General features: G+C 37.3%; 1 protein-coding gene across 1 annotated transcript in view; it reads left to right on the top strand.

The window, feature by feature from the left end:
* The first annotated feature begins 123 nt into the window (after window positions 1-123).
* Window positions 124-23712, top strand: part of LOC107768284 (protein SHOOT GRAVITROPISM 6-like) — a 44021-nt gene continuing 20432 nt past the window's right edge. Inside the window, 27 exon segments of the mRNA XM_016587397.2 lie at window positions 124-354; window positions 462-552; window positions 1231-1285; window positions 1390-1521; window positions 2490-2523; window positions 2526-2560; window positions 4093-4183; window positions 4276-4371; window positions 5805-5883; window positions 5977-6040; window positions 7786-7889; window positions 8101-8206; window positions 10727-10816; window positions 12013-12090; window positions 12371-12438; window positions 12520-12619; window positions 12713-12889; window positions 13052-13141; window positions 13285-13350; window positions 13538-13636; window positions 13738-13812; window positions 17327-17386; window positions 18520-18609; window positions 19064-19185; window positions 21003-21132; window positions 21257-21336; window positions 23435-23570. Coding sequence (XP_016442883.1) covers window positions 315-354; window positions 462-552; window positions 1231-1285; window positions 1390-1521; window positions 2490-2523; window positions 2526-2560; window positions 4093-4183; window positions 4276-4371; window positions 5805-5883; window positions 5977-6040; window positions 7786-7889; window positions 8101-8206; window positions 10727-10816; window positions 12013-12090; window positions 12371-12438; window positions 12520-12619; window positions 12713-12889; window positions 13052-13141; window positions 13285-13350; window positions 13538-13636; window positions 13738-13812; window positions 17327-17386; window positions 18520-18609; window positions 19064-19185; window positions 21003-21132; window positions 21257-21336; window positions 23435-23570 — 2388 coding nt within the window. The 5' untranslated portion in view covers window positions 124-314.

The following is a 23712-nucleotide window of genomic DNA, read 5'->3' as shown; positions in this document are numbered from 1 at the left end:
ATCGCAAATGATCTCACCCTAAAAAAAAGGAAAAAAGAAAACATTTGTTCACAAGCATTTCAACGCAATAATTTTTAGCAGTTGACAGCATTTATAACGTCAGCGGACAGTAAAATCAGTTCCAAAAGGGGGCATCTCGAGCTCGACACGCCAACTTTCAACAACGTAATACATTAGTCTTTGACACAACATCTGGCGATTTCCAAAATCTTTGGCACAACCTGCTTGCTTCGTTGTCGTTGTACCTTCTTTATATTCCCTTTTGGGGTCTTTCCTTTTTTCCGTCGTTCTTTTGTCGATCGCCATCCTAAATTATGGCGTCTTCCAGTTCCGGCAACTCCGTTCCTGCCGCTGGTAACCCCTTTTTCCTATATAGCAAATCAAATTTAATTTCCAATTTCATTCTTTTGGCTTTCGATTTATTGTTTTTGTTTAAATTTTAATTGGTGTTTTGTCTATAGAGGCAGTTCAAGTTCTGGTATCTTCATTGGCGGATGATTCACCTATTGTACGTGAAGCATCAATGGCTACTCTCAAGGACATCACTTCCTTGTATGTCTCTTTTCCTATATATATATATATATATATATATATATATATATGTGTGTGTGTGTGTGTGTGTGTGTGTGTGTAGATGGAGCCATGATTTCAATGTTATGGGTTCTAAATTTTAGAACAACGACTTAAAATGCTAATAACTGGTTCTAAATTTAATATTTGTTCATATTTAATGAAGTTTTTAACACAAAAACACTGTTGAGCAAAAGCTAACAGGTTAGGCTGAACCTGTATTAGGCCCTGTAGCTCCCCCCTTTGTGTGTATGTGTGTGTGTTTCCCTTGCTTGATTTTTGCCTATGTATATATATTACTACCTCTGTTTCAATTTATGTATCTTAGTTTGATTAGGCAGGAAGTTCAAGAAAATAAGGAAAGCCTTTTGAAATTTGTGCACCTTAAACTAAAGATGTGTATAATGTGCCAAACTCCCCTTCGAGTTGTATGGTCTTAATCATGCAATGCAAGGTTTTAGAGTTGAAAAGTTACTAAATATAGAAAGTCGCAATCTTTTTGAAATAACTAAAAAGAAATGTAAGACACATAAGTTGAAATGGAGGGAGTAATATTTATGTGTGTGCGTATGTGTATTTTGCCTTGCTTGAAAGGTTTCAAGAACTTGTTTTTAACTGTTCTGGGTTTACTTTTGAGTTTATTATTTTTTGTTCTTTCAGAAACCCACTTTTGGTTCTTGATTGTTGCCTAACAGTATCGAGAGGTGGACGACGGGTACTGTTCTGAAACTATGGTTTTTGTATGTTCATTAATTTGATATTTTATGAACAATTGGGTTTGAGTGTAGTGTTTTAATTGGGATTTTATGGATTTTTTAGAGGTTTGGGAATATAGCTGGTTTATTTCAAGTGATGTCAGTGGCAATTCAGGCTTTGGATAAGGGAGATGTTGATCCTAATTATCTGGCTAAGTTGGCCAAGATTGCCACTTCTGAGGTGATCTCAACCAAGGTAAACGAAACCCCATTATATTACTTCCTCCATAATGATTTATGTGATGGTGTGTGACTGGGCATGAGGTTTAAGACTTTTGAAACTGTGGTGTAAAATAAGCCATTGACATTTTTGTGGCTATAAATCATCTCATTATGGATGAAATGAAAAGTTTCAAATTAAATTGTTTCTAGATATAGAAATGTGTCATTCTTTTTCGAGTCAGGGAGTGTCACATAAATTAGGACACAGGGAGTTCTAAGTTTGTGCTACAATTTGTTATAATAGTTCAGGCAGGAGCTACATCACCATGCTGAACCAAATGCAGATCCTTAATTTTAAACTTTTATGTGACTTGGGTGCAAAATTAGCATATATATGCACTTTCAAAAATATTCCAACTATTTATGTAGAGGAGGAGTAGAAAGTGGTGGACGAACTTGTTGTTGGACCCTTGCATCCACTTGTCTTGCACTGATTTCCTATGAATCAAAATGTAGCAATTTAGAGTTTCGACTAGAGTCTCTGGTGGAGATTGATTAGTTGTATACCCTCAAGTTATGATGTCACAATATGGGAATATCGAATGTGATATTCTGTACAGTGGATTGTTCTCTCTTGTTCGTTGGCTGGGATTGTAATGATCATAAGTACTAGTTTCCTGTTACCTTATTGTGGAGTTATTGGTTTTTTCCACCATGATTCAGATTGGTGTGGAAGCCAGTACATTGACCATGTTGTTTGGTGTGGGAGTCAGCAGGGGCGAAGCCACCATTTTAGATCTATATAACATATATTGAACACCCTTGTCAGAAATTGTTTTTACTCCTTTCAAGTCTGACACCCTTAGGAAATTTTCTGGCTTCGCCACTGGGAGTCAGTACTTTGTTATTTGTATAATGGGTATCAACTTTACTTCCTCCAAGTCCAGTGGAATGCTGGTAGTATTTCATACTACTCTAACAGCATGTTCAATCTCATGATAGGAACTTAATGCTGACTGGCAAAGAGCTGCGGCTGGTGACTTGTATCAATTGGTTCACATATGCCTGATCTGGTGAGTGTGCACTTTTCTTTTCCTTATGAAAATAGATTCTAGAAGAGGGAATGTAATCTGTGCTTTCTAATTTATATCTTCTTTTGTTTGATCAGTTTCTAATTTACATCTTCTTTCAGTTGTTTTTGTGAACGTATTTTTTTATCATTCCTGTTTCTTATTTCTGTGACTGTCAATAGTATCTCTCAAAGTTTTAGAGCCTTGTGGTAGAGTTGATTTTGTCATAGCTTGCAAGCAGTAAGCTGACCAATTTTCAGTCTAACTATTAGAAAGTGCCGTGAAACTCCTCAATTGTTCAATGCTTTTCATATTAGCTCCGTTGAGTTGTGTGCATCAGCTCATTTAAAAGTTTAAAGTCTTAAGAGAGGGGTCACTTTTATTTAATTACTTTAGACCTGCAACTTGGCCTGTCACGTCCCAACCTGATTCCTTTTCTTGAGCTAAACATGTAAACATATTTTCTGATTGGTGGTGGTGAAACTCGAAATTATTACCTCTATGTACTTCAATACCATGGAGAGTTGTAGAACGACTTCATCTGAAAGTTTAAAAAATTAGAGATGGGACACTTCCATTTATTTATTTTAGGTTTGCAACACAATATGGTCTCACATTGGGTATAAAAGGACATAAAGGGGATATAAAAAAACAGTCCTAAGGTTTTGGGTAGAATGCTCAACTTCTTTCACAAGCTTGAGTGACATGACTGGATATAGATATATAATTAACCCCCTATAAAGAAAATGAATCACACTATTATTGTTGGATGGAAATTGGGAGGGGATGAACCATTCTAAATGGAAAAAGAGCGAAGTGCATAATTTGGATAGCGACAGGCTTTCCATGAACCTGAGTCGGTAGCAGTTGGTTTGTGCAGATAAGTAGCTAAAGGCTATTGCTGTAACGACTCCACGTAAGTGGCTTTATTTGATGGTTGAACTAGTTTGCTCTTATAGTGATATTATGGGTTGACTTTGACTAGAGGAAATAAATGGGGAGGCTGTGACCAGACTACAGATATTTTCATTTGCAAAACTCTTTTTCACTCATCTCATAATTGGAGTTTTGCATGTTTGTTCCTTTATAGTAATTAAAATATTGAATTCCTTACAATCAATGAGACCATATGAAGTTCCTTTTTAGCTGGTATAGTACATTAGGCAATCATAAAAAATCCAACTATCATTTGTTGATGCATTACCCTCTGAGTAGACTGCTTACCACAGTTATTTTCTTTAGCTGGGGAGTGTTTTATTCTTCTCATCACTAGATGATTTATACTAGGTTGTACTTTCTGTGGTAATTGAAATTTCAGAGATGAATGCTTCTTTTCCTTGATGGACATTTCTCTTGTCACTGAGAAAAGAACAAAGGATTTGGCTCGTTACCTTTTTTGTATTATGTTTACTTTTGTTGCAGTTGCACAGTTTTCTGACAAATAGCTGTGTGTCCAACACTCTTTCTTTCTTCTTGGTTTTTGATACTCTGAAGTTTCCCTATTCTTAGTTTAATTCTTCAATTGTCCGTGGCAGATGATGGAAGAAATATTCCTCCATCTTTCAGGGTCAAATTCTGCTCTGCCAGCCATGGTTCAAATTCTTGCAGTCTTTGCATCATCTGATGGTTCGTTTTCGATTTGTTTGCAAATACTTTGTGGGCCGCTTTAACATTATTACCCAAATTACTTATCTGATCTATGTCTACAATATTTGAAGCTTTGCAGTTTACTCCTCACCTTAAGGGTGTACTGGCACGAGTGGTGCCCATTCTTGGAAATGTGAGGGACATACACCGGCCTATTTTTGCAAATGGTAATAGACCTCAGAACTTTTTATGATCTAACATAATAAGAAGTGCTTTCTCTTGCTCATTATTAGCAAAATAATCCTTCTAAAAACATTAGCAAAATATGTCACTCCTAACAGAAGAAATAGGAGAATTTACTATGGGGATGCTGTAACTTTTAAATTTTCAGTTTGGGAATACATCTGGTTGAAGATTATTTTTTATGTAAATTGTTTAAATTTGTTAGAATCATTCTGTTTCATAGAAGTTGGTAAAATTTGCTTGGCTGACAATTCCTGAAGAGAAGGAACAGTATGGGCTGGTGACGGCACCGACTGGAATGTGGTAGCCATGAGATGACACCTATGTGCTCTGAGGAGTGAAGCTGGACTTAAAGATGGCTCTTGATGAAGAAAGGGTTTGTAGCAAAAGGGGATAACAGCTATCCCTTTACTCTGTTGACACAAACAATTTGTGAGTAATTAATGGGATTGGCAGTTCTTCCGACTTCTTTGGTTTCTGTAGAGGAGACTACAAATTTAAGGGGTTTCTTTTGATTTTCTGTAGAGGAGACTACAAAATTTAGGTGGGCAGCAGCGAGGAAAATCTGTAGAAAAATTTGTGATGGCGAGAGGCTAACATTGAGGAGAGAGTTTTCTTTGGATTTCTTAACTGTGTTGACCGGCATTTTTTTTGTTTGCTTCGTTTTTTATGAGCATGAAAATATTTTTTCGTTGCCCAACACTAGAATGGATGCATGCTACAGGAATCGAACTAGTTACCTGCTCTATCACCAGCTTTTAGGTCCAAGGTGCTGACCTCTAAGCCAATAGTTTGGGCTGTTAAATACCGCTATCTTAATACTCCCTCCATTTCATTTTGGGGCAAATTTTGAATTGGTACGTATTTAAGAAAAAAAGGAAGACTTCTGAAATTTGTGGTCTGAAACAAGCCATATATTTGTGTGGCTGTAAAAGCTTCTCATTAAGGGTAAAATAGGAAGTATGAGTTAAATTGTTTTCAAATTTAGAAAGCTGCCGTTCTTTTTGGAACAGACTAAAAAGGAAATGTTGCCGCATAAATTGGAACAAAGGGAGTATATTTTTATGATTGCGAAATCAATCTATGAGGTTTGCACTACTTTTTCCTTTTTAAAAAAAGGTTTACTCATAAAGCAAGAGGAAAGTAATGGCAGTGTTGTGAAAACCGCCCCTAAATATTTTTTGAGTAAAAGCCATAAACATTTTGCTACTGTACATTTGAAATTCTAATGTGAAGCTTCTTTTCATCTCAAAGTTCATATCAGTGCACATGATTGGTAAAGAGGGATACAAATCACGAACTCAGTTATCCATGAAAAAAGTTGTTCTAGTAAAATGTTTTGCTTTACGATTAGACTTTACTGCTCAAGTGTGTCCTTTGTTTTCTTTGAAGGGTCTAAAGTTTTTATTTTTTCCAGCATTCAAATGTTGGTGCCAATCTTGCTGGCAGTGCAGTGTCGACTTCCCTTTGTCTTCCGTTCTAGATGCTGATATCATGTGAGACCAATTTTCTGCTTCTGGTTGGTTTTGATTTTCTTCAAGGCTTTTCATTTAGATGTTCATGGTGATTTAAATGTGTCAATTGTGCAGGTCTTTCTTGAATTCGGCATTTGAACTATTATTGAGAGTTTGGGCAATTTCACGGGATCTGAAGGTTTGCCTATTCAGTTCCTTTTAGAACTTTTTAAAGAATGTTTTCTCTCTCTTTTTCTTGGATAACCGAGAAATTCCCACGGCGAATGGCACACGGCTCCAAGCTCAATGGATAATGAGCCCGCCCCTCTACTCTTCTCCACTTAAATACCGGGCTATTATCTGCAGCAAGCTTTGAACATGTGACATGCACCTAACCCACTCATCATGAGCTGTGCTCTTATCACTAGACCTAAAAGAATGTAATCTTTATGCGTGGTTAGCTTCCTTCATCCATATTTTTTTTTTGCTTGTTAAAAGTATAGCTAAGTTCCTTCTAAATTTTTTTTTTGAACCTTATAAAAAAAAATCTACGTAAGTTTCATTGTGACGGCAGATCAAGTGTTATGACCAACTTCGCTTCCATTTTAGAGTACTTATAGCTGAGGTCAATTTCTTTTGTTTAAGGAAAACTACTTGCCCTTCAGGTGAATTTTCCAAGAGGTAGTTATATACCATATGTTTAGAACAAATAGCCCCTGAATTTTGCAAAAACCTTGGTGCTAACTTAATAGTAAATACCAACAGAGGGCTAATGGTATGTTCTCGTATTTTCATGGAGATGACTGTAGTCAAAGTCAACTTTCAGTGCGGTGCAACAATGTGTCACCCTCAATTTTGTTTTGAGTTGGATTGATATACATTTATGTATTTACTATTGCGTATTTTACAAGGTGTATCTCATATTGTATCAAGTAAAAGTAAATATTGTCTCTCTAAGTTTCTCCTTTCCTTCCAATTTGAAACATCGTGTCAAAGCCACTATGACATTGGTAATGTGAAGTAAGGGGAGAAAGGTAGTCTCAAAAGTCATCTCATCGAGGTATTGTGACAGTTCCAGAAGGGCAAAGTCATCTCATCAAGATATTGTGACAGTTCCGAAAGGGCGAGAATGCTTAGAAGAAGAGGGAGAGGAAGACCAAGGTGAAGATGCTTGGGGGATGAATGGGGGAAAAGAGACAATGGAGAGTAGTCAATCTTTGGCAGTTGCACGGAGAAATGGATAATGGAATGAGTGGGAGGACAAACTCTGGGGTTCGGGTAATTGTCAGGGGTTTCCCTTGAGGGTTTTTAGGATTAAATCATAAAGTGCTTACAGATATTAAACAGGAGCTAGTAGAGCAAGTGTGATGAAATGATGGCAAGAGGGAGGGTAAGAAAGAGAGTAGTTGGAAGAAAGAAGATAACGAGTAGATTGCGGTGTATGAGATGAAATGAGAAATGAGGGAGAAGAGGGTGAAGCAGGGGAAGAATGGTGAAGGGGTTGAAGGTAACGGAATAAACATTATTCCTGGATGCTAAGATCTTTGTGTGATATGGTAATAAATTTTCTTTTGTTAAAGTGATGCAACAAGTTGAATTTGTGAGTTACCATTTTCACCTTGTGCCGCAAATGCACTGTGGACGAAGTTCAGAGGCCATGGATATTGAAAGCAGCTTGCCTGATGGTCGTCTTTAATTTTATTTTCTAGCATTCCTTGCTTTTGTACAAGTTTGATGTAAAATCACATTGAAACTAGTCGAACAGATGATAGCTAAGGGTGCTTTATCTCAGCAAGTAGTATATAGCTGCTTTCCCTTATTAATATATTCAAGAAATTTCACACTCCTTTTTTCTTTCCTTCCATTCCATACATTACATTTATTGCTCATTTTGAATTGGCAAGGGGAGAGGAAGTTTTGTTTCCTGACATACTATTTTCTCAGGTTCGCTTATCTTCTGTGGAAGCATTAGGGCAGATGGTTGGTCTTATTACTAGAACGCAGCTGAAGGCAGCTTTGCCAAGACTTGTTCCAACTATATTGGAACTGTAAGACATACGATAGACTGCTATGTTTTGAGAAAATCTATAATTGCAAATGACATGAATACCTCTGATGTCAAATGGCCAGCTCCTTGCTTGTGCTAATTCTCTATTCTAGTCAGAAATGCTAGTGACACTCTTTCTGTTGGAGCACTTGTTTCTTGTATCTTCTTGGGTATTGTGGGCTCTGTAACGGTGAAATCTTACGGTTTTTCAGGTACAAGAGGGATAACGATGTGGCCTTTGTAGCAACTTGTAGCCTCCATAATGTATTAAGCGCCTCATTACTTTCAGAAAGTGGTCCACCATTACTTGATTTTGAGGTAGGAAACACATGTCATGTTGCTGTTTAAATTGATATTCTTTCTTGCACACCTAGTAATTTGTACTTCTGCTGTCCGGCAGAATAGCTTGCTATTCTGCTAATTCTTCTCCAATTACTGCTAATTCCCTGTGATTACTTGTCTTGTCATGGATTAAGGAATTGGAATCCATTACTAGAAGAATTAATCTTGGTAAAGTCATAGTGCCTGGTCATTATTAATTGTAAACAGTATGTTGTAGAGGCACCTCTTACTCTTAGTCAGTTTTTGTCTAACTTTTGCAAAGGCAATGGTTTTGTTTCTTGCAGACATACTAACCATGCTCCTCACTCTCTCAACATCACCTTTATGGTGGCCCTTTCGCTGGGTTCCTTTCCCTCAATTCTTGTTTTAGTTTCTATAAGAAATACTCTTTACTTGGTCTCCATTCTACTCATGTGAATCTTAATCGGTAGAGCTTTGCAATTTTTTTTTTCTCCATTACCTTTTTTGTTTTTATCTTCGCCAAAACCCTCATCTCCTTTTCAACTAATCACCTTTTGCCATTGTTGTACTATATCAGATGAAGTTATATTGCTATCTCCTCAAATCCTTGAAGATACATTCGGACTCTGATGTTCCCCCACAACAGAAAGTCACTGTTTCTTTTTTTAATTTTCTATAGTACTACCTTAGTGCTGTACATCAATAAAATCTTACCTGTCAAAAACCCAAAAAAAAAGAAGGAAAAAGAAGGCAGTCACAATTTGGACCATATACATGATCCAGTTGTTTGCTTTCTCAGCACTTCCACTTTGAACATCATCAACTGGTGACTTGCCATTACTGCTGCTCAGATTGCCTCCTCTCAAGTCTGTTATTCCAATGGCATGTCTCACCTTCTTCTGGTCAATTTTCCCTTTTCCCTTCCTCAACAACATAGCCAGTGTATTCCCACAAGTGGGGTCTGGGGAGGGTAGTATGTACGCAGACCTTATCCCTACCTTGTGAAGGTGGAAAGACTGTTTCCGGTAGACCCTCAGCTCAAGAAAAGTATAATCACTGCATTAATGACAAAGAACTACGGAAAGAGAAGCAGCAACCAGAAAAAATAATAGAACCGGTGCTCCCTTTTACCCTTCCTCCTTGTGTATAAAAGAGTCATCCTTCAACTTCCTATGAACAAAGGGGCAGGACATCTGTATTGATATTATATCTGGATATATCAAAACATACACAGCCTTATAAAAATATCAGAACATACACGTTACTTGGAAGAATAGAAATATGCTGGTCTTGTCAAACTGGGTGCCTAGTACTCTAATGAAAGCATTCGGAAGGTAGTCAGGAAGGAGGATGGACAAGCAGCATAGGTTGATCTAGAACATGTCCCCATACATTTTTGTTTGTTGCTTGGGAAAGAGAAATAACATATGTGCTGCAAAATGAAAGATGTATACAAGGTAACCACGCTACTCGAACTCCTGAACTCCTTTTTTTTTTTTTTTTGAAATGGTAACAGATTTCATATATGATAATAAAGTAAGCCCCAGAACAAAGTTTGTGCTGAGGGTAGTAAAGGACATAGTTACAGACAACCCAAAAAACTAACAACCCAAAAAATCTATTCTTGTCCAAAATTACAATGCCCCAATTAGATCAACTAAAGACTCTACATCCTGTACTAGAGCAGCTTTACACCAAAAGTGAAACAAAAATATATAATTTATCTTTTATCTTTTGTTCATGGTTAGCAATATCTTCAAAACATCTGTTGTTCCTTTCCCTCCAAACTGTCCACCATATGCAGGCAGGGATAAGACCACCACCTCTTGTTTGTTGCACATATGCCTGTTTCTTTCCAGCAAGCTAGCAACTCTTCAGTAGTTCAGGGCATTATCCATGTCAAGCCTCTCATGCTCAAAAAAGCTGCCACAATCTATGGGTGACCCGACACCGTAAGAAGAGATGGCTGTTTGTTTCACTTTCTATCCCACACAAGAAACACTTTGAACAGAGTGGCATTCCTCTCTTCATTAGAGGAACTTTATGCCATGGTCCTACTGTTGATGATTGCTAAAATCTGACTTATCAAAAGAATATAGAAAGGCTTGATAACCAAGTTCATGTAACGTAACTTGTTAACCACCTTACTTATTTCACCCTTAGGCCTTTACCACATTGAAAAAAGTCTGAAGAAAAGGGCATAGGAATTCAGTCCAAGGGGTTTATCTTAGACCAAAGTGCAGACAAATATCCTCGTATGGTCCTTTGACCAAAAAAAATTGTTGAACCTACTCATTTTAGTAATGGTAACTTGAGGTTCTATTCTATGTTCTTCTGGATATAGTCTGCCACAAATTGTATTTATGTTGGGATGCCACTTGTAACTTATCTCGAGAGCCGTTTAGGTTTCACTCATTAGAGTGATGTATGCCTGTTGTTATATGCATTCATTTCATTTTACATGTTGCTAGATCATTTCCATTTCTAGCATCATTCTGATAAAGAGAGGTAGCTGACTATCTGTAATGTGTGCAGGATCTTACTGTCATATTATCAACACTGCTTCCTGTGGTTTGTAGGAGCAATGACAAAAAAGAGCATTCAGATTTCTCAGTTGGGCTGAAGGTCTTGTTTTATTTATTCATTTTTATCTTTAAGAGTGAATTCAATTGATTTACCAGCTGATGGTCTTTTCCTGCTGGAGATAGTTTAGATTTTATTAACAAAAGGGGAAAACACCCGGGATACAGCTCCATAGAACATCAGCACTACATAAATGAGTTAGATTCTAGGAAACCCATTCAATCATCTACACAGAGGGGGGTTTTCTTCGCATTTCAAAAATATTCAAGAGATAACAAAATGTCCTTAATTCATTACCAGTGAACTTTCCTCCTTAAAAAGCTCTTCTGTTGCTTCTTGCCATACTGTCCAAAAAATGGCACGTGGAAGGATCTCCCTAACCTTAACTGATTGTCCTCCTTGTTCTCCTTCTCCAACTTCTAAGGTTCTCCCTCTCCAGCTTATAAAAGGAGATCACATTACTTTTTGGCATCTCCCATTTAACACACATCAGACTAGATGAAAAATTACACAATTTTGAAGAAAGATCAGTACAAGAGTAGATGTGCGACCTATATGACCTTCTCCAGACTATGCATGAGGCACCAACGCACATATTTCCTCTCTCCTATGATTTTCAGTAGTAAGAATCACACTACTAGCAGCTGGCCACTAAGAAAAGGGAACTTTTTCGGTGTGCCATTATTTTGCAGATAGCTACCTGCGTGAGGGAAGCCTTTGGATTCTCTCTTCAACAGAGCATTGTAGAAAGATCTTACATTTAAAAAGTCCGATGATACTCCTTCTACTCCCAGGTTGGATTGTGGCCTTAGTCTGTTCATCCACATGTCTGAATAGATAGTTTGGGTACTTGCGTGCTGTCCTTTTGAAGAAGATTGCTGCTATTATTTCCTCAGTTTGGAGGAAAGAAGCTCTGTTGATAATAAAGTGGCTAATGTACAACCTGTAAAAAATGAAGCTTTCTGGGGGTCTTGGTAAACACATCTAAGGCTTTAGAATGTCGAGAGGCTAACAACACTGGCCACCCTAAATACCATTCTTTAAATTAGTAGCTTCTCTAAGGTTGTATAGAGTTGATTTTCCTTCTTCCGCAACTCCTTGGCCATATTAACATACCAGGGCTTTCTTATTGCCATGTAACAAAGATCTCCTTCATCTCTTAAAATTGTTCTAATATATCTTCACGATGTTATATTTGATTAATATATAGTTCTTTTGGCTTTTTATGCAAATGGCAGACTTATAATGAAGTTCAGCATTGTTTCCTAACAATTGGTTTGGTGTACCCGGAGGATCTGTTTGTCTTCCTTCTCAATGTGGGTATTTTCTCTTTCATGCATTCCAATGCGTGAACTGTTTTTGTGATATTATGCTCAGTGTATCACCTACCAAGGAGGCAATTGAAAGGAAATCAAAAGTTTGCAATAGGGGGGAAAACCTTTTTTCGTTTTCCTCCCTTTGTTTTTGAACTCTAGAATTCAACCCTTTCTTTAAAAAAAATGAAATGGCGAACTTGGTTGTGAGACAGTGAGACTTGATTATTTACTAGGTAATTCTTCCACTAAATGTTTTGTATTTGCTCTTTGCTGCTGCCAGAAATGCAAGCTGAAAGAAGAACCTCAGGCTGTTGGTGCACTTTGTGTATTAAAGCATTTGTTACCCAGGTTATTTTTTTCCACCTTAATTTGTTAATGTTAATTTTATCTTCTCTTTCCCCATGTGACGGTCATCGGCTACTTTTGTAGATTGTCCGAGGCTTGGCATAATAAGAGGCCTTTACTAATTGAAGTTGTGAAGCTGTTATTGGATGAGCTTAATTTAGGGGTCTGTAAGGCTCTTGCAGAGGTATTTAATATTTGAAAGTTTGCCTTAGTGACCAAGTTATGCAAACACTTACTCTATTCTAGATTCTATGTGATTATGTTGCTGGCTTTGTAGCTGATTGTGGTTATGGCTTCCCACTGTTACTTGGTTGGTCCTTCTGGAGAGTTGTTCATTGAATATCTTGTTCGCCACTCTGCAATGTTTGGTCTGCACAGAGATGATACTGAGAGATCCAGGGAATTGAACTCGTCAAATGATGGTTATTACCCTTTTGTGTACAAGAAAATAGAGGTATGCATCTCTTGTAAAATATTCTGGAACTTGCAGATCAATGGGGAATTTTCAACTTGAGATGACTCCTGCATATGTTTCAATTAGCGTGTCAGAATTTCTTTCAGAATCACAGATTTAATTTTGGATATTCTAAACTATAAGATGCTTGAGTTCTCTCAGACGAAGATGGAGGTTGGTACACTGTCAGAATTGAGGGCAATCTGTGAAACGGGTCTTCTTCTAATAACTGTTACTGTCCCTGAGATGGAGGTATGGGAGTTTCCGTCCTTTGTTGAGACATTTCAGTTTTGTACTCTTGTGTGAACAGATTTTAGTTATTTGCTTTTTACCCCCTCTTCTTATGCTTATTATCATTTGTGGGACTAACTGAATTCAGTTTGTGCTGATTGTAGCATGTTTTATGGCCATTTTTGTTGAAGATGATCATACCACGGGTTTACACGGGTGCAGTTGCCACGGTATGGGATATTTTCTGTCTACTTTTGACCTTCCTTTTTTGACATGGTTCACTACCCGTTTTGCCTGTTGAAAATTTCTTCTCTTTAAGTCAAGCTTACATGCTCTATTTGCTATCGATAGTGGGGTTTCACACCTACTTTTTATATCATAAATTCATAATAACTCCTTCAAGTACCTTCGTTGTAGGTCTGCAAATGCATATCAGAATTGTGCAGGCGTAGATCTTCTCAAAGTGGTGCTGGGGTTTTGGAATGTAAAGCTCGTGCTGATATTCCGCATCCTGAGGTGATCAACTTTAGTTTCACTGAGCAGCGGAGAATTTTTATATGTTTTCATCATGTTTAAGAAATGTATATAGCTACCTAACCTCATTTTTGGTCTCTTAGGAGCTTTTTGCACGCCTGCTTGTTCTTCTCCATAATCCTCTGGCTAGGGAGCAGTTGGCAACCCAGATTCTAACCGTAAGTCCTGTGTCTAGCATCTTTAGACTATAATAATTAATGTAGTTTTTAAAATGTTTCTCTTGGGTGTAAAGTACAGCATATTATTGATGGTAAAAACAAAAACAAAAGCTGAATATAAGGAGTATTGAATGGGCCCCTCAGGCTTTGGTTCAATGGTAATAGCACAATGCGTGATATCTGGGTTAGGCAAACATCATCAATGTAGTCCTGTGTGTAGCATCTTTAGACTATAATAATTAATGTAGTTTTTAAAATGTTTCTCTTGGGTGTTAAGTACGGCATATTATTGATGGTAAAAAAACAAAAACAAAAGCTGAATATAAGGAGTATTCAATGGGCCCCTCAGGCTTTGGTTCAATGGTAAGAGCACAATGCGTGATATCTGGGTTAGGCAAACATCATCACGAGTTCGAATCATGTCGTGGACAAAAGTTCGGTATTTAAGCATAGAAGGGTAAAGGGGAGGACCCATTATCCAACGAGTTTTGTACTGTGTGCCAGTTGGCCTTCGAGGATTCCTCGCGTATTAAAAAAGAAAAAAAAAACAAGGAGCTTACATCAATGGACTTTAGAGGCGTATATTCTTATGGCACAATCCATCCACTCATATGTGCACGTGTGAATCTTATTTGTGCTTCAAAAATACGAAAGATATGACAGAATCTGATTGAAGGTCTACTCCTTTCCGTCGAAAGCCCCAAGTTTTTTCCCTCCAAACAGTCTGCATCATGGCTTGCCGTGTAACATCCCATGGGCCATGATCTTCTCTGTTCTCTCCTTATAGTTTTTTACCGTCCAACATTAAAGAGGCTCCTTTTGGACAGCATTATTCAGCTAAATCTAGACGACTTGGTTTGGGTTATTCATCTTGGGTTGGTCTTTCTAGAAAGTTGTTTGGGGCTGTTAACTCAATGATGAAGCAATCAGTTTGAGAATACACTTGCTTCTAATTGGTTGTGTAAGGGTTTCCAAAGGGGTTTATAATGTCTGGGCCACTCCACCTATTGCCTTAAGGTTTTGGGCTGAATGCTCTGATTCTTTCACATGGTATAAGAGTCAAACTTTGGTAAGTTCGTTTCATGACCTTTTCTCTCTCTATCTATTCTATCACTTTGGGCTTGTCTCATCTATCTCTCAATTTATCATACCAAGCCACTAAATTTGCTTTAGGACACTCCATCCTGTTGAACCTACTCTCCCTTTCTACTCTAGGCCTCCCCCCCCTCTCTCTAAATCAAATCTACCTTCATGCTTCCTAAAAAAAGGAGGAAAAGGAAAAAAGAAGTCTTAAGTGCATGCATAAGCCCTAGAATCGGGTTACATGTGTGGAAGGGTGTTAGAGAATACACTTGTCCTTTATTGGTTGTGTTAAGGGATTTTTTAATGTCTTGGGACACTTCACCCATTGTCCTAAGATTTTGGGTTGGATGCTCAATTTTTTTTACACAATCTATTATTAAAATTAAAAGGCTAATGACGAGAAGTACTGTATAGGAACTATGTATTTACCAATTGTCGTCCTTAATAATTGAAACTGTACTTGCTGACTATTATAGGATGTGTGATTAAAGTTAGTGAATTGCCTTTGGATGTCAATTGGTTGAAGAAGAATTTTTGAATATTTATGCAATGGCATAGAAGGGATGCTTTAGATATATGTGAGTCCAACCTGTTTGGAGAGATTTTTGTCATGTTCTGAGGAGTATTCTGTTGCTGTGGTTTTCGAAATAGGCAACAAAGAGGAAGAAACACTTCTAGGACTCTGCAAATGGAGTTCTGAAACTGGCAATTCTCCAAACTGTTTTTTTTTGTGGGCAGCATTGACTCAGTTGCATGACTTTCCATCTTTGATTTTGTAGAGCTGATTTTGTACTTCGCGCAGAGACTACTATTCTTTTTGGGTAGAATGTAAATGATTTCTTATTCACTAAGTTTTTGGGGTGTTGATGCTGAAGTAAAGATTACATGGTGCCGCATAAACCTGCTATGAATGGTTACTCTATGGTTTTTAGTGTGCTTGGATTGGATGGCATTGCTCAGTTCTTTTATGACATATTCATGCTCAAAGTGTGAGGCTAAAAGAGTAGTTTTCTTGCCTTCATTCTAGAATAGAAGTTTAGCATTATTTCATGAAAATGACTTGGCCCATCAGCATGTATCCACATACTTGGTGCTAGAGGCGGCAGATTAGCCTGTTTCATTACAGCTGAGTGCTTCGTTAGCTTGATAATTATGTGTCAAGCTTATGGAAAGGCCATTGTTTGTCCTGTCTGGTATGCCCCTCAGCCAATATTTGAATAGTAGATGGCACCTGTCTTTCTTTTTCCAATGAACTTGCCACAAGTTCAGGATGAAGCACGTTCCACTTGTAGAACAAATTTATTTACATGCCGAATTCGCTTCATGCTGAGCTTTTTGACCTAATTTATGTACATGTTGAATGTGCTTCATCCTGAGCTTTTTGACCTACTCCCAAGTGATCTGTCTTGTCGACATCAAGATGAAATTTCTATGTACTTGTTTTCTTCAAATGGTAAAGGTATTATTGAAAAGGTACCAAGATGGTATCGGAAAGCTCAGAACTCTAGAAAGACCAGGATTTTTTTTTATGTACCTTTGTTTTCGTCATCCACTTGCTGCCCCAAAAGAAATTCTTATGGTTAGTGGAATGAACATAGCAAGTTAGACGTAGCTTTTGTATTGGGTATTTTGGAAGTAGGACATTTAAACTTGGGTAACATTGTGATTTAGATGCCAAAGCAGTTAATCATAGGTATGATGAACTGCTTGAGAGAGTCAAAGTAGACTAATGTCATTCAGGCTCTATGTTTTTATAGTGATTTTACAGGTTCCTGAAATTCCTTTTTTTTCCACTTGACTGTCTTCTATCGTCACATAGAAGGCATTCACTCCACCAATTTGAACTGTAGAAGTATTATAGTTTTCATATATTTATAAGCATATAAAATTCCTCTAAATGCAAAGGATGTAAGGAAGGCAGGGGAGAAGAACTTCTGCATGATAATAGTCTTCAGCATCCGGAATAGTTGCTATGACTTCTTCATGGCCTTTTCATACATTCATCCCACTATTATGTCAATGATTCTTAGGCCATCTGGATGTATTCTTTTTAGTTATCTCCTTCTGCTGTTAACACCCAAGTAATAGTGATCCTCATTTTATTCTGACAAAGTGATGTTCCCCTCTTTTCTGCATCGGTTTATCAGGAAGGGTCCTCTATTTGTATATGAAGGTCAAATGATTATGAAATCTAATAATAATTGTGTGAGAATGCACGGGAGAAAAATCTATTTTTAACAATGATACAATGAGCCCTACATATAATACATATTCTACTCCTATTACATATGGGACTAGGACATATTCTACTACTCCTACGTATGGGACTAGGACATATTCTACTCCTACTTCATATCGGACTAGGACTATTTACACATAACTATCTAACATTAATTTATGGTTTTAACACGTTTCTCTTTTGTTTTTTCAGGTCTTGTGTTATCTGGCACCGCTCTTTCCAAAGAACATCAACTTGTTTTGGCAAGATGAGGTATAAATAGATGCAATTTGTTAACAAACTGACTTTATTATTCTTTAGCAATTTTTTTACTGGTTTTATGATTGAAATTATTCGCTATATGAATAACCAGACAATTGAAGGTTGATGTTGAAGGTCTAATTATTTTCTAATTAGCTAAAATTGAATTATCACTGTAAATATTTTGATAACTATTAGCTAAATTATTAAGTTGCTTAGTTATTTTCAACCTAAATTATGGGGTTATAGTGTATGTTTCATGGTTTGATCATCTTATTTATATTGGAACTTCTAAAAGTAACACTTTTTAACTTGAACTTACTGCTATTTGGCTAAGTTTATTGGAACTTCTAAAAGTAACACTTTTTAACTTGAACTTACTGCTATTTGGCTAAGTTATCCTTTTTCTAGTTTATTTACCCTCGCAAGAGTAAACTGTTGGCATACTTTCGAGAGTTGAGACCAAATCTTTGAAGTTCCTCGACTGATGTCTTGCGACTAGGTTCATTTTGGGATTTTCCCTTTGACTTATTTTTCCAGTTAAATTAGCAGATGTTGAGAGCAGTTTACGCAATTCATTCCTTATCTGCTTTCTCTGCCTTTGCCTACTCTCCTCACTGTTGCTTGACTCTTCTTTCTAAGCCCCTATCAACCATCGCATCACACTGCCGCTTCACCTCTTGCAGCCCCCATAACCTCTTCATGGAGGTGGACGGAATAGGTTCGGGTAAAATGGGTAGTGGAGGGGTGAACGACAACAGTACATAGGCTTGCAGGGAAAGGTGCAACAAGGGTGCATGGAAGGGGGAAGGTATAGCGTAGGAGCTACGGGACGGTTAGGGCGTGAGGCAAAGGGGCAAAGAGAAGGTAAGCAAAATGCCATGAACTTATATTGCGAACATGTCCTAAAATTTATATTGGTTTTAGCAAAAGGTAAATAAAGGGATAAGAAAAACGATAGTTCAGGACGATGGGGGAAATTAAAATGCAGATCTGAACTCTAGAATTTGTAACATAAGGGGGGGCTGAAATAGGATAGAAATTCTGTGTATTCCCAAGAAATATTGGATACTTTGCTTTTGTATGTAGTACGGAGACAAGTTTCGTCTCTGTCTTAATGGGTTATCTTGTTTGCTAAGCTCTAGATTCCAAAGATGAAGGCATACGTGAGTGATACAGAAGACTTAAAGCAGGATCCTTCATATCAAGAGTCTTGGGATGACATGATTATCAATGTAAGCACTAGTAACTTTATCCACATGTTTGAAACATTGAAATTTGTCTCCTCTATCTTTACGTTCAAATTATTGTTCAAGACTACATAGATCGACGTGTAGGGGATTTGTTGATCCTTGATATGTTGCTTTGTATCATAAATAACATTGCCGCAGAGAATAAGCATGAAAAAACTACAAAAAGCAATGAGTAATTTTCACTACTTGGAACAATAAACATTTCTCAATCTCTTAAAGCATGTTGCTTCTGTAGGAAACAATGACTTATCAGCTCCCGGTTATGCGAGAAATTCTGTGATTGCATCTATGTTTTAACTTTTTTTTAGCTGTAAAAGGGTAATTTCATTAATAACCCAGCACTAAGATAGTGCTTCTCATGTTTAGCTTTCAGCAACTTGATGTAAAGTTTCACCCTGCCTCAATATGTATTGGACCTAAATTTGTCTATTGACAGTTTATTGCAGAATCTTTGGATGTAATTCAGGATGTTGACTGGGTTATATCACTTGGAAATGCATTTGAAAAGCAATATGAACTTTATAGTCCTGATGACGAGCACTCTGCATTGCTTCATCGGTAATGTCAGCTATCTTCAATTTGATAACATCACCTGGAACTGCAAATTCTTTTTATGCTACTCTTACTACTCTCACTTAATTAGCTATCCCGTTGTGCATGCCTAATAAATTAAAGTCTACAATTAAATCAATTTTTCTTAATGCCACTTGGCTAATTCAACGTATAAATTGTCATAAAAGCTGCATATCTTATCTTTATCAAAAAGCTGGATATCTTATCTTGGAAGTCTTTTAATTTATTTTATTCTCTTAAAAGAACCTGAATATTTGCATCTATACCCGCTTTTTGTGTCACGTTTTAACTTGTGCCCGCTTTGCAAAAAAAATTGCAAGCGTACTCGCTTTTTCGCATAACTTCAGCATACGGGGCTGAAGTAGCAAGGCAATCACGCAAAACTTCAGCATTCTAGTAGTCGGGCCTGAAGTTCAGCTCTAGAGCTGAAGTTTTTGGTTTGTAAATGTCGAACTTCAGCTCTAGAGCTGAAGTTTTTGTTTGTAAGCTTCAGCTTTAGAGCTGAAGTTTTTGTGTTGTAACTGGGAAACTTCAGCTCTAGAGCTGAAGTCTGAGGCAATCACTACTGTTTTTGGTGTTTCGCGGTTGATCAACTAGAAAGAAAAGAGAACTAAATAACTTCAGCTCTAGAGCTGAAGATTTGTTTTGTAACTGTCGAAGAGCTGAAGTTATTTAGTTCTCTTTTCTTTCTAGTGCTTGTGTGTTCCAGTTCTTTTCTTTCTTCTTCAGCTTCTGCTTTTTTGTCTTTCGTTTTGTAATTTTAAACTCCACTTATGTCTTGCTTACTGAATTATTAATACTCTTGAATTCAAATTTTATTTTAAACAAGTTCCCTTCTAAACCTACCTGATAAAGATAAAGAACTATCAATATACAAGCGTATTCAGAATAAATTCTTATTATGAGTAGAACAACAACTTCAAAGGTATTATATTACAGAATACAGATGTACATTTAAAGTAAACATAAATTGTTTCAATGTGTGCTGAGCACCAAAAATAAATATGTACTACATAAAAGGTAAAAGTTAGAAGGAGGAGGAGAAAGGGGAAGGAGGAGGAGAAAGGGAGCTGAAGTTATTTAAAAAGTGGGTACAAGTTAAAATTTTTTAAAAAATTGAGTAAAAGTTAAATGGGGGCGACCAAATAGCGCGCCCCGTGCAATTTTTACTTGATGTATTAGAATCCTTACGAGAAGACTAAGGACTAGGAGTTTGTTTTGATTCTTGTAAATATGGGGGACTACACACCCTGTGTAGTTTGTTATTAATATACAAATATTACCTTCTCAAAAAAGAAGATATTCTACTACTTGAATTTTTTTGTTCGGTCTAGGATGGGTTGTCTACGTGACTAATTGCAGGCTCATCCTAGCTTTCTTCCTCATGTTCTTCGGGAGGGCCTTTTGGATTCCCAAATCTCACCTTCTAGCAGCTCCTCTTCACTCTAAACTGAATAAAGGCTTTTAATTTTGAGGCCATAAAACTATTTGAGCCTCTTTGAAAAATATATTTCCCAGCATTGAAGACAAAAAAGAAAAAACGGAAGAATCTCTAGAAGAGAAAATTATCAGCTTTATGGTTGAGGTACCGCAGATTTCTCTTCTCACAGAAGCACCATTAAAATGTGCAAGTTAAACTTCCTTGCTTCTCACCATTCAGTTACGGTTCAAGTGCAATTGTCACAATGTTTAGATAGCTTCCTGCCTCTGCAATAGTACCAAATTATGTGGTTTGATGCTTAGCCAGCAATTTCCATCTTTTGTAAGAAAGATTTTCTTGAGAGCTCGTCATTTCTTTTCAGGTGTCTTGGAATTTTACTGCAGAAGGTTCATGACAGAGCCTATGTTCGCGCTAAGATTTATCTGATGTATAAACAAGCCAATATTACGATTCCAACAAATAGACTTGGCTTAGCAAAAGCCATGGGATTGGTAATTAATTTGAAATCAGACTATTGTTTTTCCTAGTTGGCAAATTTGTTAGAAATAGAATTCTAATGGACTTTGAGTCATTGGAGTTGTCTTGCTTACAGTGTGCTGATTCAATGTTGCATAGGTGGCTGCATCACACCTAGACACAGTTCTGGATAAGTTGAAAGATATCCTCGACAATGTTGGGCAAAGTATCTTCCAAAGGTGATGTTTGAGCCATGAATTAATTGAGTTCTTTGCATCTTCTTGTCGTCTGAAATTTCTTTAGACTTGGTAATTCAGATAAAGTAATTATTTTATTAATGTGGCAGGAAAGTTCCTGTTAACAAGTAGTATGTTAGACTTGGTAACTAAGTTCATCAACTTGAAGGGCTGGAATTTCATAACCTTTATCATTTGGAACTTTCTAACTATGTACACAAGCGGAGCCAGGATTTCAAGCTTATGAGTTTGGGATTCTAATTGTTTTAAGTTACTAGGTTCTAAATTAATAATTTATACATATTCAATGGATTTTTTAAGACAAATATAGGGTTCGAACCAAAGCTACTGGGTTCGACCGAACCCTCTCCCAGCACTCTAGCTCCGCCCCTGATTGTGGGGATACTCTGAAAATTGGACTAGATGTGATTGATCTTATGTGGCTTAATTAAGATTTCTGTCTCAATCCAATTTTCAAAGTTATCTATGATACAATTATATTAAGTAATAACTTCAACTAAAACCTAGTTGCATATGGTAATTGTTATGTAGTGATTCATCCTATACTATTATACTTATTTCATTGTTTTATATATGCTTTTATCTCATGTGCGATAAAATAAAATTTTCCGTGCAAAAGTAGGATCATAAAACACTTGTTTGCCTCCAATACTGATCTACCTATTTCCCTAGTAGAAACTGGTTCATGATGTTTGTCGGATGCTTCAAGTTTCACGTTGTAAGGTGTTACCGGTGTTGTGAAGAGCGTGAAGCGAGGAAAAGCGACAAGCCTCTTTTCGCTTGAAGCGTGAAGCGAGAAGCGAAGTGCTCACTGTTTTGAAGTGAAGCGGAATTAAAAAAAATACTAAAATAAATACTGCATAGACAACACACGTTACACATGTAACTACATACAAAAAATGTAACTGCCAATACTAAAAAATTGGCAGTGAGCCTAAGGACAAAAGATGAATTGAAGAAATTTTTTCTTTTGGAAGCATTTTGCTGCAATTTTAAGAACTGAAACAAAAATAAGAAGAAGAAGAAGAGAATGAGAAAACGAAGAAAAACTTAAAGGGAAAAAAGATTGGCAGCATTTTGCGGCTATTTTAAGCACCGAAATGAAAAGGAGGAGGAGGGGGGAGGAGGAGGAGGAGGAGATACCCTAGTCGCTGCTAGGCATACCTGGGCTTGAAAATTGAAACCCTAGTCGCTGCTTGCTCCGCTGCTCGCTGATTTTGTAAAAAATGACTGAGCTTTTTTATTTGTCAGTGACTTAAAAGATAGAAGCGAGCGCTTCCGTCGCTTCTTGCTTTGCTAGGGCTTCTCACTTTTTTGGCAAAAGCGGACATACCTGGGCTTGAAAATTGAAACCCTAGTCGCTGCTTGCTCTGCTGCTCACTGATTTTGTAAAATATGACTGAGCTTTTTTATTTGTCAGTGACTTAAAAGACAGAAGAGACAGAAGCGAGCGCTTCCGTCGCTTCTCGCTTTTTTGGCAAAAGCGGACATACCGGGGCTTGAAAATTGAAACCCTAGTCGCTGCTTGCTCTGCTGCTCGCTGATTTTGTAAAAAATGACTGAGCTTTGTTATTTGTCAGTGACTTAAAAGACAAAAGCGAGCGCTTCCGTCGCTTCTCGCTTCGCTAGGGCTTCTCGCTCTTTTGGCAAAAGCGGACGCTTCAACCTACCTGTTACGCTTCAACCTACAGAAGCGACACAGTGGCCGCCTCGCTTCGCTTCATGCTTAAAGCGCTGAAGCGAGCGCGTTTCACAACACTGGGTGTTACGGAAAACTAGGAAATCAAAATAAATGAACTGATATGTCCGTCTAAATTAAAAGAATAGAAAAAGAAAAAAAGTAGCAGCATGGCAGCCCTATAAAAAGTATATCCTCCTCCTTATAATTAAGAAGTTGGAACAGCTTCTGCTGTGTCATGCAATTCTCTTACAGAGTAACAACTCATTTTGTGTCAATTTGGTAATAGATAGCAATAGTCACTTTGACAGACGAGCTTGTGGCAACTGTGTACTACCATTGTTATTTTCTCGGTATTGCATCTAGAGTATTGTAAGAATTGTGAAGATTTTATTGCTGCAGAATTCTATCATTTTTCTCGGATAGAGGTAAAATGGAAGAATCTGATGATATCCATGCTGCTTTGGCGCTAATGTATGGATATGCTGCAAAATATGCTCCCTCAACTGTTATTGAAGCCAGAATAGATGCACTAGTGGTATGTAATATTGTCGTTTCCCCAGATCTGCTATTTTCATCCTTTATCAGAATATGAATTTTTTGATCTTTTGGGTTCCATGTATTATAAGCTTATTCTTGTCAATAGGTGCAAGTTTTTTCTTAAGTTCATTTTTTAGCGC

Source organism: Nicotiana tabacum, chromosome 10 (assembly GCF_000715075.1).
Source record: "Nicotiana tabacum cultivar K326 chromosome 10, ASM71507v2, whole genome shotgun sequence".
Lineage (NCBI taxonomy): Eukaryota > Viridiplantae > Streptophyta > Magnoliopsida > Solanales > Solanaceae > Nicotiana > Nicotiana tabacum.
This window is presented reverse-complemented; position numbering and strand designations above follow the sequence as displayed.